This window comes from Schistocerca piceifrons, chromosome 3 (genome assembly GCF_021461385.2).
Source record: "Schistocerca piceifrons isolate TAMUIC-IGC-003096 chromosome 3, iqSchPice1.1, whole genome shotgun sequence".
NCBI classification, from domain to species: domain Eukaryota; kingdom Metazoa; phylum Arthropoda; class Insecta; order Orthoptera; family Acrididae; genus Schistocerca; species Schistocerca piceifrons.
In genome coordinates, this window is record NC_060140.1 from 618,516,655 (window position 1) to 618,535,785 (window position 19,131).

General features: G+C 43.0%; 1 protein-coding gene across 1 annotated transcript in view; it reads right to left on the reverse strand.

Annotated features, from left to right (window-relative positions):
- LOC124788898 (juvenile hormone esterase-like) overlaps positions 1–19,131 on the reverse strand; it is a 124,523-nt gene that overhangs the window by 26,750 nt on the left and 78,642 nt on the right. The window contains exon 5 of the mRNA XM_047256180.1: positions 1,803–1,999. Coding sequence (XP_047112136.1) covers positions 1,803–1,999 — 197 coding nt within the window. The remainder of the gene's footprint in view (positions 1–1,802; positions 2,000–19,131) is intronic.

Below are 19,131 nucleotides of genomic sequence, written 5' to 3' on the forward strand. Positions count from 1 at the left end.
CTGGCCGGCAATCCGCAGTAAAGATCGCAATAATATTTGTTTATTTACCGGTTTCGGCTTACCTAAAAGCCATCTTTAGAATTTTTGCCTCGTGATACCACCAGTGTACAATCGTGGTTTCACGAGACAACCCAAGAGGCACCGCACCAGCCATAGGGGTCCATAAATTCTGAAGACTGCTTTTACGCAAGCCGACACCGGTAAATAAACAAATATTATTGCGATCTTGACTCTGTGTGGTAATCCAACTGTAGCTGTTTTCAGAAGAGTATGTTGTATAAATTTATGATCAAGTATTTCGCTACCCGGAACACCCCTAGTACCATCATACAGAGAAGATCAGCTCATATCTGTACAGAGTAAACGCCAGAGGACTCGTGCTGCACCTGAAATTCGCTAGGAAGTAAATAAAATGCGATGAGCTGCAATCTCTGTCTCAATAGTGCAATGCCATTTTCATGAACAAGGTATGAAATGGTGAAGTGCGACCAAAAATGTTTATTGCGCTAACAAAGTAAGGTGAGTCGATTGTAATGGGCACAGCAACACAGAAACTGGAGCGTAAAGCAGTGGTCCAAAGTGTTATTCATGGACGAACCTAACTTGGAAGTATTTGGAAGCCATCTTCGAATGTTTGTTCGTCGACTTCGTGGAGAATGTTTGAAGAGTCAGTGTGTGAAGACACCAGTGAAGCATGGTGGAGGGTCGGTCGTGGTGTGGGTATGTTTTCAGGGTAATGAAGTCGGTGATCTAGGGAGAATTAATGGAACATCAAAGAAGGGAGGATATCACAGGGTACTGATCAATAACGAAGTTACATCTGGAAAGAGGCGTAGGTTTGTTCTGCAGCACGACAATAATCTCAAACATGGTTCTAAAATATGCAGACGGTATGCCAATAGAAATGAGAGGAAGGGAAGAATACAATTTGTCCAAGTCAGTCACTTCACTTGACTTACATACTGTGAACTTCACAGCTAGGTCAATAATTTACAGAAGTGTTGGACGTTGGACTGCAGCAAAAAAAAAAAAAAAAAAAAAAAAAAAAAAATTTTGCACGATGTGTTTCCTTGTTCAATAAAAGTGTGTAGTTATTGTCAGGGCCGTTCGAAAATTTTTTATCGGTGAGGTACCGTATATATAAAAAAAGTCAACTGAAACATGGTTATGAGGTTAAATAAAATTAGGCCCAAAAGGAGTTGGTGCTCGACCTACAACAGGGTCGGAAACACGGCACACTTTGTGTTAATGAAAAAAAGGTCGTTATTTTGCCCACATATGCGGAATCCCTGTCAACTACTTTCGATAACGCTTGTTCATTCCCCATTTAACTACAAAACCTGGAGAATCTTCGGGCTATTGCAGCGAATATCATCGAGAATAAGACTGAAACTTCCTAGCACATTAAAACTGTGTGTCAGACTGAGACTCGAACTCAGGACATTTGCGATTTGCTGGCAAGTGCACTACCGACTGAGTTACCGAAGCACGATTCAGCGCATGAGTTCATACTGAAAACATAGCCGAGATGTGGCTAAGCCATGTCCCCGAATATCCTTTCTTCCAGGAATGCTAATCTTCCAAGATTCCCAGGAGAGCATCTGTGAATTTTCGAAGGTAGGAGATGCCGTACTGGTGGAGTGAGCTATGAGGACGGGTAGCTCAGTCGGCGGAGAGTTTGCCCGCGAAGGGCAATATTTCGGAGTCCCAAGTCTTGGTCCGGCGCACTGTTGCAGTCTTCCAGGGAGTTTCACACCACACACCGCTGCAGAATGAAAATCTCATTCAGGTGTAAGACTAACCTTAATGATGTTCCCGGCGAGCAGTAGCTTGTGGTCGTCGACACCGCGCAGACAGTCGACCATGGCGGCATGGGGCTGTGTGGGGCAGCCCAGGGAGGCGGCCACCTGCCGCGCCCTCGCTGCTGACTCCCCATTGCGTGCCAACGTCCAGGGCGTCAGCGCGGAGCCGCTCTCCATGATGACGCGGTGGAAGAGACCTGGTTCAGTGACGTATACGTCTCGTAGCCTAATCTACAAAAGCGTCAGGAAATATATACTGCTAGCCGCAGCAATTGTATCGCTATCCATTTGGAACCCAACAAGGGCCAAACTGGAGTGAAATATACTACAAGCTGGGTACCCAAATAATTACGTTTTCAGTACAACTGTACAAGTTGTGTAATAGTAACGCCGTCTAAATTCTGTGCATTAGGAGAGATTACGTTGTAAATTTTGTCATTCAGAAATCATATCTGAATATTATTTTTGAGGATATCGTATAATGCCTTGTGCCTACCAGCATGATCCAAAATCTGACAATGGGTGGTTTGTGGCCTACTGGATGTGTGGGGGTTTTTCGTTCCGCGATATTGCATTGCTCATGATCCCATTACTGCCATGCGAATATCGGCTAGATGAATTAGTTTGGGATATACTCAATGACACGCAGGACTTCAACAGCCCTACGTGACTAGCGCCCGAGAGGAAAGACATATCCTTCGTTCGGCCATGCAGGATTATACAACCGAATCGTAGACTTTGAGTCAGAAAATGGCAGTGACACGAACAGAAACACAGAGTGTGGGAAGATGTCTGGAACCATGAGGAACTTCAGTACTCAGACGATTGTGGCAGCTTTCTTTGATGCGGCAGCAGAGGTAAGTATGCCTACAGTGACGCCCCCATAACGTCATTAACTGTAAGAGTGGCATCAAGTCGTCATTCCACATGCGTCCCAATTCTTCAGCCGACCTGCGTCTGAAGGTTCTAAAGATAAAGAATACTCCCAGGCTTCCTGTGGTACCGACACATGGGCGCAGCATCAAGCGATGTGGTGTGGGGTGCTATTGGGTACACGAGACGATCACTACTGGTTAGCATAGCCTTGACCTACTTGACTTAATTCCTTTGACCCCTATAGGGGCATAGAGCATCCAGGAGAACTCGCCATCTGTCTCTGTCTTTGGCCATTTCCCTCAATTCTGCCCAGGTCTTGATAACTCTTTTTGCTTCCCCTTCCACTGTCCTCTTCCATGTGCCCCTTAGTCTCCCTTGTTCCCTGGGGATTCCACTCCAATGCTTTTTTCTCGATGGCACCATCTGGTTTTCTCAAGGTGTGCCCCAACCAACCCCACTTTCTCTCTCGTATCTGGTCTTCTATAGGTATCTGGTTTGTTATTCGCCAGAGCTACTCATTAAATACTTTTTCTGGCCACCAGATATACATGGTGCGTCGAAGACATCTATTTATGAAGCTTTGTAACTGGGATGTTATATTTTTATCCATTTTCCAGCTTTCACTGGCGTACAGAAGGACAGCCTTCAAATTTGTATTAAGAATACGGATTTTTGTTTTGTACGTGATATTTCTATTTTTCCATATTGGATACAATTGTATGCAGGCAGCATTTGCCTTTTTAATGCGGTTTTTTACATCATCTCCAGCTCCGCCATCTTCCGTCACTATACTACCCAGATACAGGAATGAGTTGACAGTCTCCACCCGCTGCTCACCTATTAACAGTAGCACCTCCATGTTCCCTGCATTTACTCTCATTTCCTTTGTTTTGCCTGTATTTATCCTGATGCCAGCAGTCCCTGCTTCTACTTTCAGCAAGTTTAATTTATGCTGCATATCAGTCAGCTTTTGAGCTAATTCTGTTTAAAATAATTCTGGTGAGGACCTTACTGGGCACTGACAACAATGTAATACCACGCCAGTTGTTGCAGTCTGACAAATTTCCCTTTTTTTGGGAGCTTTACCACCAAACCATTTTTCCACTCCTTTGGAGATTTCTCTTCAAGCCAAATATGCTTCAGCAAAGGATGTAGCATTTTAACAGTACTTTCAACATCGGCTTTTAAGAGTTCCGGTGCTATGTTGTCTAGGCCTGGAGCCTTTGCATTTTTTAGTGTTTTCAAGGCAATCCTAATTTCGTCCATTGTGGGGCACTGCAAATTTATATCATGATCTTCTTCGACTTCGGAGGAGGAGGAGGAGGAGGAGGAGGAGGAGATTGTTTAACGTCCCGTCGACAACGAGGTCATTAGAGACGGAGCGCAAGCTCGAGTGAGAGAAGGATGGGGAAGGAAATCGGCCGTGCCCTTTCAAAGGAATCATCCCGACATTTGCCTGTAGCGATTTTAGGGAAATCACGGAAAACCTAAATCAGGATGGCCGGAGACGGGATTGAACCGTCGTCCTTCCGAATGCGAGTCCAGTGTGCTCTTCGACTTCCTCTGGAACGTCTCTTACCTGTTCCTCTTGGTTGTCTTCACAATTTAACAGTTCCTTGAAGTGCTCCTCCCATCTCTGTAGCTGTTCCTGTTGAGTTGTAAGCATCACCCCATCCTAGTTCTTAACTGGTCCTTCATGTCTGAAGTTCTTCATTGACAACCGTTTGGTAATATTGTAGACCTCTTTCATATTTCCTTGTCTTGCTGCCTCTTCTGCTAATTTTGCTTGCTCATCTATCCATTTCCTTCTATCTCGACGTAGCCATATTTTCACTTTTTTGTTCTCCTCCGTGTATTCTTTATGCGCTTCGCTCTTTGAGCTCTTGTCTTACAAAAAATTAACTGAAGTTTTAGTTCTTTCCTGTGGCTGATTTCATTCCGTGTAGCATCGGAGATCCATTTCTTCCTTTGATGTGCCCTAAATCCTAAGATTTTGTCTCCCACATCTAAATAACTGTCTTTGATTTTTTGCCAAAACTTCCATAAAGTTTTCTTCAGAGAGGACCTGGAATCTGTTTTGTAGTTGAAGGGCAAATGTTTCTTTGAGCTGTTGTTATTTTAACCTTGCCACATCTATTTTCTTGCACCTGTGATTGAACTTGGTTCTATTTGCCACTATCTTCAGTCTGAATTCCGCCAAAACTAGGTGGTGGTCACTTCCAACGTCTGCTCCTCTTCTATTTCTGACATCCAACAAAGTGTGTCGGAACTTGCGGCTTATGACTATGTGGTCTATTTGATTTTCAGTAACGTGATCTGGAGAAACCCATGTTATCTTATGGCAGTTACGATGTGGAAACAATGTGCCTCCAATGACTAGGTCATGTTCAGCGCATGTGTTTATCAACAGTTCACCATTTACATTTCTAATCCCCACGCCATGCACGCCCATGATATGTTCAAGCCCTTCATTTTCTGAACCAACTTTTGCGTTCAAGTCACCCATTAAAATTTTTATGTCCCTAGAATTTGTTTGTCTAAGGACTCCGTTAAGCTCTGTATAAAATGCATCTTTTAATTCTCCTTTAGCTATTTCAGTAGGTGCATAGCATTGAATTAGTGACATATCGCACATTTGTTTTAAATCATGCGGTTATTATCCGTTCTGAGACTGGTTTCCACTCCAGTAAGCTCTTCTTGCTGCTTTTAGATGGTAAGAGCCCTACACCATTCCTATGCATCGCGTCCTCAACTGTCTGACCTGCATACAACAACACTCCACCATTTTGTGTTTGCAATTCCCCAGATTCTGGCCACCTTATTTCACTTAGTCCTAATATATCGAGTCGATAGCTCTCCATCTCTTTTTCGACCTGTCTTAGCCTCCCTGGCTCTTTCAACGTCCTTACATTCCAAAAACCAATACGGGTTTTCCTTTTCAGGCCAAAGATATCCTTAAGATCCATCCGGCTGTTTCTCCTTTTAGTTTCTGTGATATGTATTTTTTGGTGGTGCGGATTATCATCCCACAGCCCCGAGTGTCCTGGTGGGGCTGCCACCTCATGGCCTGCACACCTGCCAAGGTTTTATTTCAGGGCGTTACCCCTTAGATAGCTTGTCTTCACCACGACTACAGAACGCTATCCATCCTTTCGCAGTAAGGCCTAGGTGCATCAACGTTGTCCTGGTTTCCAAGGATCTTCCGCTGTCCACATTAGGGGACTGTGTCTGCTGCCACTCAATCACAGGGAGAAAAAGGAAAGAAAGGGAGTGTATAGGATGGGACAGAACAGAATAGGATAGGACAGGACAGGACACTAGACGGGACGTTGTGAGACACACTTTGTCTGGATCCTCTATGGAGACCTGTCCGGCTTGGGAGGCCCTGCTGGTAGTTACACCACCGCCGGCATAGCGCTCCACTGCATTGGATCACACAAACCCCCTCGCCCACACAGACAGTGTTTCGTTAAGGCGGTGTCTCCTGAGGGGGGTTAACATAGCCACTGATTCATTAACCGCTGCACTTCTGGTGTGTTATGGCCTGTGGCTGTGCTTGTCTTCCAAATCTCTGCGACATTACCATTCTACAAGATAACGCAAGGTGACACGTTGCCTGTATTAAAATGTTGCCCTGGCCAGCACATTCTCCATATTTGTCACCCTCTGAAAACATCTGGCCATAGTTTGCCAAGAGACTGGTTCGCCAACACTCACCAGCCACTAAGACTGGCGAACTGTGATAGATTTGAAACAGCATGAAATGATTTAGCCGTATCAGTCATCCAAGCCTCAGTTCGACTCAATGACCAGCCAGATTAGAGGTTAGGCTGCTGTCGCAGGTGGGATCTCTGTGTGCTAAGCTTTGTACTCCATATAATCCTAAATCACCTACAAATGTAATGTATTCCTCCTACTATGCTGCATTTGCATTCTTATTTTAGTTCATTTTGTAGTAAGAACTCCGCAAAAGGCTGCATTTTGAACCAATTTTGTTAAGGTACTACAGCTTATGTGAGTTGTAGCCACATAGCCTGGTATGTATAAACATCAAAGGCAGTGCTGCCAGTCGTTGCTGGGACTTACCTGGGTGTTGCAGGAAATGTATTTGCAATTGAGAATATTGAACCACCATTGACCGTGTACTAGAATGACAACAGCGAAAGTTTTTCTGTACTGGGACTCAAACCCAGATTTTCCACATTTCATGAGCAGTCGCCATTTTTACCGCTTCGGCTGTCTGTACAGGAGTCACGACCAGATCTGAACTTCCGCATGTTGTGGTCCCTGAATCACAACCTGCACTAGTACGTTATGTATATTCTCTTCTAGAAAAGACATATTTGTTTAGAGTTGAGGACCTGGTATTGACAAATAAATATGAAATAGCAGTGCCTGTGATATTAAGAAGTATGATGCAGTGTTTCTTCCTAGATGTACTCTCAATAAATACGTCCTTCTTGGACAGGAATATACATTACATACAGGTGCAGGTTGAGCCACATGGACCACAACATATGGGAGTTTGGGTCTGGCGGAAGTGGTTAAGGCGACTGCTCGCATAAAGTGTTCGAATCCTGGTCCTTCACAAATTTTCATTGTGTCATTTTAATACACAGCTGATGGTACTTCATATTCGCAACTGCAAATACATTTCCTGTATTTCTTAATTGCTGTAATCGCTGCAGTACCTGGCATTTTGGAAATTTTGTTGTAGGTTTCTGTGGGACCAAACTGATGAGGTCATCATTCCCTAGGCTTACAGACTACTTAATCTAACTTAAACTGACTTACGCTAAGGACAACACACACAGCGATGCCTGACAGAGGACTCGAACCTCCGACAGGGGAAGCCACACGGACCGTGGCAAGGCGCCTCAGACTTCTTGGCTATGCCGTGCGGTGCTGCAGTACCTGTTCCTCCGGACATGCATGCACCTAATGATATGGCTACAAGTCACTAAACCTGTAGCACCCTAATAAAATTGGTTCAAAATACCTCTCTTTGCGGGGTTTTTGCTACAAAATGTACTACCCCAGCTACGGAAGCCAGGACCACAGAGACATTTGTAAGGTTTTAGTTATTGGCTATCCTTCCTTGTGCTGCAGTTTTAATTACGAGCTTTGAAGAACGAAGGAAGGAAGATCGAGATTTAACACCTAGTTTACTGTAGATTCATAACAGACGAAGCACAAACTTAGATTGGTAAAGTTAGCTAGGTTTCCTTTTTGAAAGAAGCATTTCAGCAATTGCCTTAAATGAACTAGGGAAACTAAAGAAATTCTGAATGTGGATGGTGGGACGAGTTTTGGTTTATGATCCTGTTGACCAAAAATACTTCTTACCACCGAGCTACTGCCTCGGTAAAAATAAGACAGTTAAATCCGTAGTGAGACTGTCGAAAACTTTGTACACCACAATTCCCAGTTGCCTTTAGCTGGTATCAATGACACAATGGTCAACAACGTTAATAGCTACATCTGTATCTAACTTTTAGTTTTTGCTACCCTCAAGAAAAATTACACACAGATATCACTGTCAACTGAATGGACGTCGCCAAAAATGGAATGGTAGTCTCTCTATGACGACATCCGTTCTCCATCGACACTCCCTTCCCTAATCTTTCCCCTTCTCCATTTTCATTACATGTTATCTACCAGAAACGTAAATTCTTGTCAAATTTATATTGGTGCTTAAGAGATACTGGATTTGAATAAAGTGACTAGAATTACATTCATTTGCGTCCATCGTAATGAAGAACTCTGAGCATTGTGACGCTAATATTCTCAATATACACTACTGGCCATTAAAATTGCTACACCAAGAAGAAATGTAGATGATAAACGGGTATTCATTAGATAAATATATTATACTATAACTGACATGTGATTACATTTTCGCGCAATTCGGGTGCATAGATCCTGAGAAATCAGTACCCAGAACAACCACCTCCGGCCGTAATAACGGCCTTGATACGCCTGGGCAATGAGTCAGACACAGCTTGGATGGCGTGTACAGGTACAGCTGCCCATGCAGCTTCAACACGATACCACAGTTCGTCAAGAGTAGTGACTGGCGTATTGTGACGAACCAGTTGCTCGGCCACCATTGAACAGACGTTTTCAGTAGGTCAGAGATCTGGAGAATGTGCTGGCCAGGGCAGCAGTCGAACATTTTTCTGTATCCAGAAAGGCCCGTACAGGATCTGCAACATGCAATCGTGCATTATCCTGCTGAAATGTAGGGTTTCGCAGGGATCGAATGAAGGGTAGAGCCACGAGTCGTAACACATCTGAAATGTAACGTCCACTGTTCAAAGTGCCGTCAACGCGGACAAGAGGTGACCGAGATGTGTAACCAATGGCACCCTATACCATCATGCCAGGTGACACGCCAGTATGGCGATGAAGAATACACGGTTCCAATGTGCGTTCACCGCGATGTCGCCAAACACGGATGCGACCATCATGATGCTGTAAACAGAACCTGGATTCATCCGAAAAAATGACGTTTTGCCATTAGTGCACCCAGGTTCGTCGTTGAGTACACCATCGCAGGCGCTCCTGTCTGTGATGCAGCGTCGAGGGTAACCGCAGCGATGATCTCCTAGCTGATAGTCCACGCTGCTGAAAACGTCGTCGAACTGTTCGTGCAGATGATTGTTGTCTTGCAAACGTCCCTATCTGTTGACTTAAGGATCGAGACGTGGCTGCATGACCTGTTACAGCCATGCAGATAAGATGCCTGTCATTCTGCTAAAAGTCATTGGATCTCGACCAACGCGAGCAGCAGTGTCGCGATACGATAAATCGCAATCGCAATAGGCTGAAATCCGACCTTTATCAAAGTCGGAAACGTGATGGTAGGCATTTCTCCTCCTTATTACACGAGGCATCACAACGTTTCACCAGGCAACGCCGGTCAACTGCTGTTTGTGTATGAGAAATCGGTTGGAAACTTTCCTCATGTCAGCACGTTGTAGGTGTTGCCACCGGCGCCAACCTTGTGTGAATACTCTGAAAAGCTAATCATTTGCACATCACAACATCTTCTTCCTGTCGGTTAAATATCGCGTCTGTAGCACGTAACACGTAACGTGTATCCACAGGACGTGAGGCCTGTATTTGAAGAAGTGTCATGATGATCTCTCCATTGGCAAAAGATTCCGGAATAGTCCCCCATTCGGATCTCCGGGATGGGACTGCCAAGGGGGAGGTTACCATGAGAAAAAGATTGAATAATCAACGAAAGGATAACGTTCTACGAGTCGGGGCGTGGAATGTCAGAAGCTTGAACGTGGTAGGGAAACTAGAAAATCTGAAAAGGGAAATGCAAAGGCTCAATCTAGATATAGTAGGGGTCAGTGAAGTGAAGTGGAAGGAAGACAAGGATTTCTGGTCAGATGAGTATTGGGTAATATCAACAGCAGCAGAAAATGGTATAACAGGTGTAGGATTCGTTATGAATAGAAAGGTAGGGCAGAGGGTGTGTTACTGTGAACAGTTCAGTGACCGGGTTGTTCTAATCAGAATCGACAGCAGATCAACACCGACAACGATAAATCAAGTATACATGCCGACGTCGCAAGCTGAAGATGAACAGATAGAGAAAGTGTATGAGGATATTGAAAGGGTAATGCAGTATGTAAACGGGGACGAAAATGTAATAGTCATGGGCGACTGGAATGCAGTTGTAGGGGAAGAAGTAGAAGAAAAGGTTACAGGAGAATATGGGCTTGGGACAAGGAATGAAAGAGGAGAAAGACTAACTGAGTTCTGTAACAAGTTTCAGCTAGTAATAGCGAATACCCTGTTCAAGAATCACAAGAGGAGGAGGTATACTTGGAAAAGACCGGGAAATACGGGAAGAATTCAATTAGATTACATCATGGTCAGACAGAGATTCCGAAATCAGATACTGGATTGTACGGCGTACCCAGGAGCAGATATAGACTCAGATCACAATATAGTAGTGATGAAGAGTAGGCTGAAGTTCAAGACATTAGTCAGGAAGAATCAATACGCAAAGAAGTGGGATACGGAAGTACTAAGTAATGACGAGATACGTTTGAAGTTCTCTAACGCTATAGATACAGCAATAAGGAATAGCGCAGTAGGCAGTACAGTTGAAGAGGAATGGACATCTCTAAAAAGGGCCATCACAGAAGTTGGGAAGGAAAACATAGGTAGCTGCGAAGAAACCATGGGTAACAGAAGAAATACTTCAGTTGATTGATGAAAGGAGGAAGTACAAACATGTTCCGGGAAAATCAGGAATACAGAAATACAAGTCGCTGAGGAATGAAATAAATAGGAAGTGCAGAGAAGCTAAGACGAAATGGCTGCAGGAAAAATGTGAAGATATCGAAAAAGATATGATTGTCGGAAGGACAGACTCAGCATACAGGAAAGTCAAAACAACCTTTGGTGACATTAAAAGCAACGGTGGTAACATTAAGAGTGCAACGGGAATTCCACTGTTAAATGCAGAGGAGAGAGCAGATAGCTGGAAAGAATACATTGAAAGCCTCTATGAGGGTAAAGATTTGTCTGATGTGATAGAAGAAGAAACAGGAGTCAATTTAGAAGAGATTAGGGGATCCAGTATTAGAATCGGAATTTAAAAGAGCTTTGGAGGACTTACGGTCAAATAAGGCAGAAGGGATAGATAACATTCCATCAGAATTTCTAAAATCATTGGGGGAAGTGGCAACAAAACGACTATTCACGTTGGTGTGTAGAATATATGAGTCTCGCGATATACCATCTGACTTTCGGAAAAGCATCATCCACACAATTCCGAAGACGGAAAGAGCTGACAAGTGCGAGAATTATCGCACAATCAGCTTAACAGCTCATGCATCGAAGCTGCTTACAAGAATAATATACAGAAGAATGGAGAAGAAAATTGAGAATGCGCTAGGTGACGATCAGTTTGGCTTTAGGAAAAGTAAAGGGACGAGAGAGGCAATTCTGACGTTACGGCTAATTATGGAAGCAAGGCTAAAGAAAAATCAAGAAACTTTCATAGGATTAGTCGACCTTGAAAAAGCGTTCGACAATATAAAATGGTGCAAGCTGTTCGAGATTCTGAAAAAAGTAGGGGTAAGCTATAGGGAGAGACGGGTCATATACAATATGTACAACAACCAAGAGGGAATAATAAGAGTGGACGATCAAGAACGAAGTGCTCGTATTAAGAAGGGTGTAAGACAAGGCTGTAGCCTTTCGCCCCTACTCTTCAATCTGTACATCGAGGAAGCAATGATGGAAATAAAAGAAAGGTTCCCGAGTGGAATTAAAATACAAGGTGAAAGGATATCTGTGATACGACTCGCTGTGACATTGCTATCCTGAGTGAAAGTGAAGAAGAATTAAATGATCTGCTGAACGGAATGAAGTCTAATGAGTACACAGTATGGTTTGAGAGTAAATCGGAGAAAGACGAAGGTAATGAGAAGTAGTAGAAATGAGAACAGCGAGAAACTTAACATCAGGTTTGATGGTCACGAAGTCAATGAAGTTAAAGAATTCTGCTACCTAGGCAGTAAAATAACCAATGACGGACGGAGCAAGGAGGAAATCAAAAGCAGACTCGCTATGGCAAAAAAGGCATTTCTGGCCAAGAGAAGTCTACTAATATCAAATACCGGCCTTAACTTGAGGAAGAAATTTCTGAGGATGTACGTCTGGAGTACAGCATTGTATGGTAGTGAAACATGGACTGTGGGAAAACCGGAACAGAAGAGAATCGAAGCATTTGAGGTGTGGTGCTATAGACGAATGTTGAAAATTAGGTGGACTGATAAGGTAAGGAATGAGGAGGTTCTACGCAGAATCGGAGAGGAAAGGAATATGTGGAAAACACTGATAAGGAGAAGGGACAGGATTATAGGACATCTGCTAAGACATGAGGGAATGACTTCCATGGTACTAGAGGGAGTTGTAGAGGGCAAAAACTGTAAAGAAAGACAGAGATTGGAATACGTCAAGCAAATAATTGAGGACGTAGGTTGCATGTGCTACTCAGGAAAGGAATTCGTGGCGGGCCGCATCAAACCAGTCAGTAGACTGATGACCAAAGCACGTCATCTTCGTGGTGTAGCAATTTTAATGACCAGTAGTGTACAAGGTGATTATATGATGATGTTACAAACTTTCAGGGATGATGGAGAAGGATAAATGTATCAATTTGGTGCAAGAGACCCTTGACTGGGAATGACAGCGTCAAAACGTACAAGTGGGATTCTACTCAAGTTCCGCCTTAGTCTCACGCTGCAATCAAAGTAAAGGCCATTACTTCTGCATCCTGAGCGTGACTTACAGGCTTCCTGCTGAATTCTCCCCAGTGCCCTCATATAATTTATTTTGTAGAGGGACTAGCAGCGGCACAAGGGGCTCTATATCAGAGTGTTCGAAAATACTAAGCCTACGCTACAGTCATAATGAATTCCATTTACCTGTTCAAGTTTCACACTCTGCTACATATACAACAGTTGCTCAAAATGGCGTCCCCCATCATCAATACAAGCTTAGCATCGTAGCACAAAACAAACTCATTCTAATATCCCCAGTGTCGGAAGCGAGAATTCTTGCCAGGATATCCTCTTTAGTCTCGACAGGCGTCTCGTACACAAGACTTCTTACATGTCACCACAAGATGAAATCAAGTGGAATGAGATCAGATAAACGTGCTGACCACGAGACACAACTCCTCTTCCTATCCACTGATCCAGGTGTTCACGAAACCACAGTCCAAAATAAGGTGGGGCTCCATCATGTTGGAACCAAACCGACTGACAAATAACAAGTAGGCTATGGTCCAGAAAAATCTTATTAACAACAGTAGGGGAGAGTCTGATAAAACAGGGTAGTCTGATGAAACAGGGTATCACACTTTTCTCGTCTGATATGTGCTGCCACCTCCCGGTAAACATAGTAACCTCTTTTCCACTCGATGACCTTCATTCTTAGAGTAGCTGCAGTCCGTTGAAAGCAACCGTGAGTTCTCTCGGTAGAAAAATATATTTTTATAGTGTTGTGTTGTAATATTCGACTGTGAATTGTGCGTTTATATTTGCAAGACACTATTTTGGAGACTGTAAAGTAAGTATGATATAAGTTAAACGTTGTCTGCACTACAGATCGTTGAGTGTTTCAAAATGTTTGTCCCGCTCAAGGGCTATTGAAATCAACTTGTTCTTAATATGGCGTTGTCGGACAAAATAGGGTGCCACTAAGTTTGATAAAACAGGGTAGTACCCCGTATTATCGAACTGATTTAAAAATCGCCGTTTGCGATTTTCAAGTTGTTTATTTAGTTTGTTCAATTACAAAATTAGTTATTGTTATTGTTATTATTATTATTATTATTATTATTATTATTATTCGCATGACCTAACTTCAATTATGCCATAATTATGGCGCCTTATAAAAGGAAAACTGGCAGACAGTCATGGAGTCAAGAGAGCGTGAAAGAAGATGTAGCGGCAGTTTTGGCCCAAGCAATGGGCTATTTGAAAGCATCAAAGTCCTTCGGGGTTCCTCAGAGTGTCCTGGAAGCACGTATAAAAATGGCCCAGAATGGAATGTGTTTAGAGGATGTTACAAAGAAAGGTAGGCCCATATACTATTTTAGAAGAAATTAATTAAACCGTTGCAGTGATTATTATTATTACTATTATTATTATTGTTGTTGTTGTTTTAGCTACAAACCTGTATTTAATCAGGAGCAGGAAAATGAACTGGCTGAATATATCCCGTTAATGGAAAGCAGATTGTGTGGATTGACCATCGATGAGGTGCGGAATTTTGCTTTCGAAATGGCAGAGAAAAATAACTTGCCGCATAACTTCAGCAAGACTAAGAAGATGGTAGGTAAATGCTGATTCTATTCATTTTTGAGGGGGAATCCGGAAATAAGCGTGATTTCTGCCGAGCCAACATCTCTTGCCATAGCAGTGGGCTTTAACCGTGCAGTAGTGAAGCAGTTCTTTGGTTTGCTGTTAGAACTTTGTAATAGGTACAACTTCACAGCCGATAGTCTATTATGTGGATGAGACAGGAATAACAACAGTCCCTAATAAGCAATCAGTGGTGCTTGCCTTGAGGGAGAAACGTCAAGTTGGCGTTTTGTTTTCTGCGAAGAGAGGCGTGTTAGTGACTACTGTACCCTGTATGAGCGCTTCTGGAATTTATGTGCCCACAATGTTTGTGTTCCCTAGACAAAGAGCCAAGCCTGAAGTGCTGGATAATGCTCCGCAACGATCTCCTGCGATCTGCTAGCGGATGGATGTAGAAAGAAATTTTCCTGAAATGGTTTCAACGATTTGTTGAATTTTCTAAACCAACTGTAGAGAAACCCGTTCTGCTCTTGGATGGTCACTCAACACACACAAAGAGTATTGAGCATGAATGCAGGCCCTGGACGTTGCATTCATGGTCCCACTGAGTAATTATTACTCTTAAGAGGTTCGGAAGTGGCTTCAGTGTCATCCTGGACGAGTGATATCCATCAATCAAGTTGCATGTCTGTATGGGACAGCATTCATGAAAGGTGCTTCTATTGAGACTGCTATAAATGCATTCCGTAAAACTGGAATCTTTCCACAGGATGCAGATATTTTCCCTGATTAGGTCTATCGGCCTGCTGAAACAACAGAGCCACGAGGGATTAGCCGAGCGGTATAAGGCGCTGCAGTCATGGACTGTGCGGCTGGTCCCGGCGGAGGTTCGAGTCTTCCCTCGGGCATGGGTGTGTGTGTTTGTCCTTAGAATAATTTAGCTTAAGTAGTGTGTAAGCTTAGGGACTGATGACCTTAGCAGTTAAGTCCCATAAGATTTCACACACATATGAACATTTTGAAACAACAGACAATGACCCACCGTTGGAGAAAGGTGATGTCCCGCCTTCGGAACCTACTTCAGAGTCATTAAACAAATAAACATCTTTTCCAACCACACTAGGGTCTTCCCAGTCGGATAGGCTTAAGCCTTCAACTTCAGCTTTCCACGTCACTCCGAAGGACATAAAAGCAGTGCCGATAGCTGAAAGAAAGGAACAAAAATCTAATAGAAGAAGTGGAAAGACAGCTGTTCTTACAAGTTCACCTTATAAGGAAGAATTAAAGTCTTCTATGAAAAAGGGGAAGACTCCCAAAAGAAAACTTCAAATGGGGCCACATTCTAACAGTTCTAGGCCTACTGAAGTCAGAAATGTTGGACAGAAGGAAGTAAAGAAAGTTGGAAAAGTACGGGAGTATAGCACATCGTCAGAAGGGGAAGGAGAAGATAATAATAGAGCTTGCATTTATTGTAATGAACTTTTCTCCAATTCTAAGTCTAAGAATCCCATGCCCAATTGTAAGTAGACAGATTGGACAATTAGTCATTAAATACTCAATAGATTGGCAGACATAGTTCATTACATGTGCCACTTTGTTTATTAAGTACCCTTTTTTAACCGACTCTCCCCTACCGATTTATGTATCGCACTCTCAGAGGTGTTAGGAGGATTTTCGCTTATAACTTTGGACTAGGTTGTTTCCGGACGAAGGTCTCTCTCCTCAGATTGTTACGCGTACTCTTCTCCATTTCCCCTGAAAGTTTGTGACATCACAGAATCACCCTGTATATGAATGATCTTTGAGATTAAGTCAGCAGCATTTGTCGACTGTTTTCTTTGTTGTGTTGTCAGCAGAGCCAACACCGTGTTACGAGAGGAGGCCGAAATGCACACGTTTTAGCTCACGCAGGCTGGCGTGAGGAGAGGAGGACTATACTGACGTGAGGTCTGGAACATGACAAGGAATTAGAATTCAGAAAGCTGGCGTAATTAATTGGATACTTAACTTTAATCCATTAATGATGAACGTCGCTCTTGACGGTAAATGATTCACAATATCAATATCAATAGTAACTGAATATGGCGCCTTGCTAGGTCGTAGCAAATGACGTAGCTGAAGACTATGCTAACTATCGTCTCGGCAAATGAGAGCGTATTTTGTCAGTGAACCATCGCTAGCAAAGTCGGCTGTACAACTGGGGCGAATGCTAGGAAGTCTCTCTAGACCTGCCGTGTGGCGGCGCTCGGTCTGCAATCACTGATAGTGGCGACACGCGGGTCCGACGTATACTAACGGACCGCGGCCGATTTAAAGGCTACCACCTAGCAAGTGTGGTGTCTGGCGGTGACGCCACAGGTAGGGTATTGGGAAAGTACAAATGGGACCGTAAAATGACAAAACCTAAATCACTGTACCGGCGTTGACTTCTTATCGGGTAGGTATGACAAAGACAGCAAATGAATTCAGAGCCACAGTACTAAGATCTTAAAAGTTTGGTACAGCCAATATGAAACTGTATCAGCGATGGCCAAGGAACTCAGTTAGTTGCCCTCTCAGCACCGGGCAAGAGGTGCTCTTCTGTACTTTCATGAAGATATACTATTTATCTTGTAATAATAGTTGTAGTAGAAAACGAAGGAATAAAGCTGCAGGTCACACAGCGACCGCGGTAATAAATGTACAGATAAACCGTCACAGGTCGCGTACTACTTGATTTCACTGGCTTCATTCATCTGGTGCCAGTATCCTCAGATATCCACTGGCCTAGAGACAGCACGTTCGAGGACTGAAGCACAGAACTATCGTCAACACAGTGGTCCTACAATGCTAAGAGCATGTGAAGAGGGGCCACTGTTTATTCGTCAGGCGTCCGTTAGAAAACCAAATGCATGTAAGATTCCTGCTGGTACTATTAAGTAGAGGAGGACAAATTCGCAACTGCGAATACCGTTCATGTATTTTGTAACGGCTTAGTCGCTGGACTACCTGTCCCTTCGGACATGCATGAAGGTCCGAAGGAAAATTGTATCGTTCTTCGAAATAATATAGGCACTGCCATATCGCATGTATCTGGCAATACCGGGCCAGCGACTTTGAAGTAAATTGTCTCTCTTGTACGAGAATATACGTAATGGATGTACGAGTACAGGTTGTAGACATATGGTTGACGACATATGGAGGTTTGGATCTGGTCGTAAGACGTGCTTGGATAGCCGAATGGTCCTCTGTAATAAAAAAACTGAGTGAATGCTACGACCAAATACAACGAACAATTACGAACAAAATTTTAAAAAAATCGTAAGACGATCGCTGGCGATAAGTGGTAAATCTAGGTTCGAGTCCCAGTCCGGTCACGTCCTTGCATTGTGCAGCTGATGGTTATCCATCGTAACTGGGAATACATTTAATGTATTTGTGATATTTTCTGTGCTAGACATGCCGCAAACAGTCGTGATAGTATTTATTCCCTTTCCTGGGACATTTTGTAATTCGCTAATAGGGTTCCCAAAAGTTTTTTTTTCTTAAGTAAACGAGTGAGTTATGCGTGACATGTATTCTGACACCTTCTCCCAGGGCCTAATTTTTTTTCCAAAGTCGCGCGGTTTGCTAGGCCTCAAGCGGCTCGCACGTCAATACCTACAAGAGATAACTTTAGTGATGGTGCGTACGCATGAATAATGAGTTTCGGAAGTAACTGTTTAAACGCGGTAACACCGCAGAGTGCAGCTCGTACGCTACATGAGGAGCATCGTTACAAATCGTACTACGTGCGCAGATCATAATTTTACAAAAAGCGAGAAAAGCTTTTGGCTTCCTAACCAAATGAAATATGTCAAAATTCTCGACGACAGGATCCAAGTATTTAGATTATGTGCTAGGTTTAGTAATGATTGAAATCATTTCCCAATGGATTGAGGCAGCATTTTAATTTTTAGATTGCACTTAATACGTTTTGAACCAATCTAGTGAACAAAATACGTTCTGATCCAATCATGTTTCCACATAGTATGATTTCAAAACGTTCATTTCAATTTCATATTTTTATTTTTCTATAATTGAGTCTTGTGGATGATATTGTTGCACTTCATCAGGTATGCTGTACGCTTTATATTTTTGCTTTCGCTGGGTAGAATACTGTGATGCTCCCTCATTTAAATCTGGCTTCTTTGTGACTACAAGGTGACTCAAGATTACTGACATGTGGATCTCGGTTGAAGTGCTTAAAACAAAATAAGTCTTCTCATGTCGTAACAACAGAGAGTTAAGGCCAATAGAAGTATAAAAACACGCATTTATGCAATATTTCCCATACGAATAACACGTCAATACACCGACATTACAAATTTCACTGAAAATGGTCATTCCTAAAATACATCAGGTGTTATTACTTACTGAGCTTACTGAGCTACATTTTCTTTTAATTTTCGTAGCTTTGATTCTCATTATACTTCCTTTAGATAGCTCTCTTACGGGTAATTAACCCTCCACAGTGATCGAAAGTGCGCTGTCATGTAATCGACACCACACTCCGAGCTACTAGACGAAAATAATGGGAACAGCGAATAAAAGAGTGGGCTCATAACGCAGGCTAGCGAACATATCTTGAA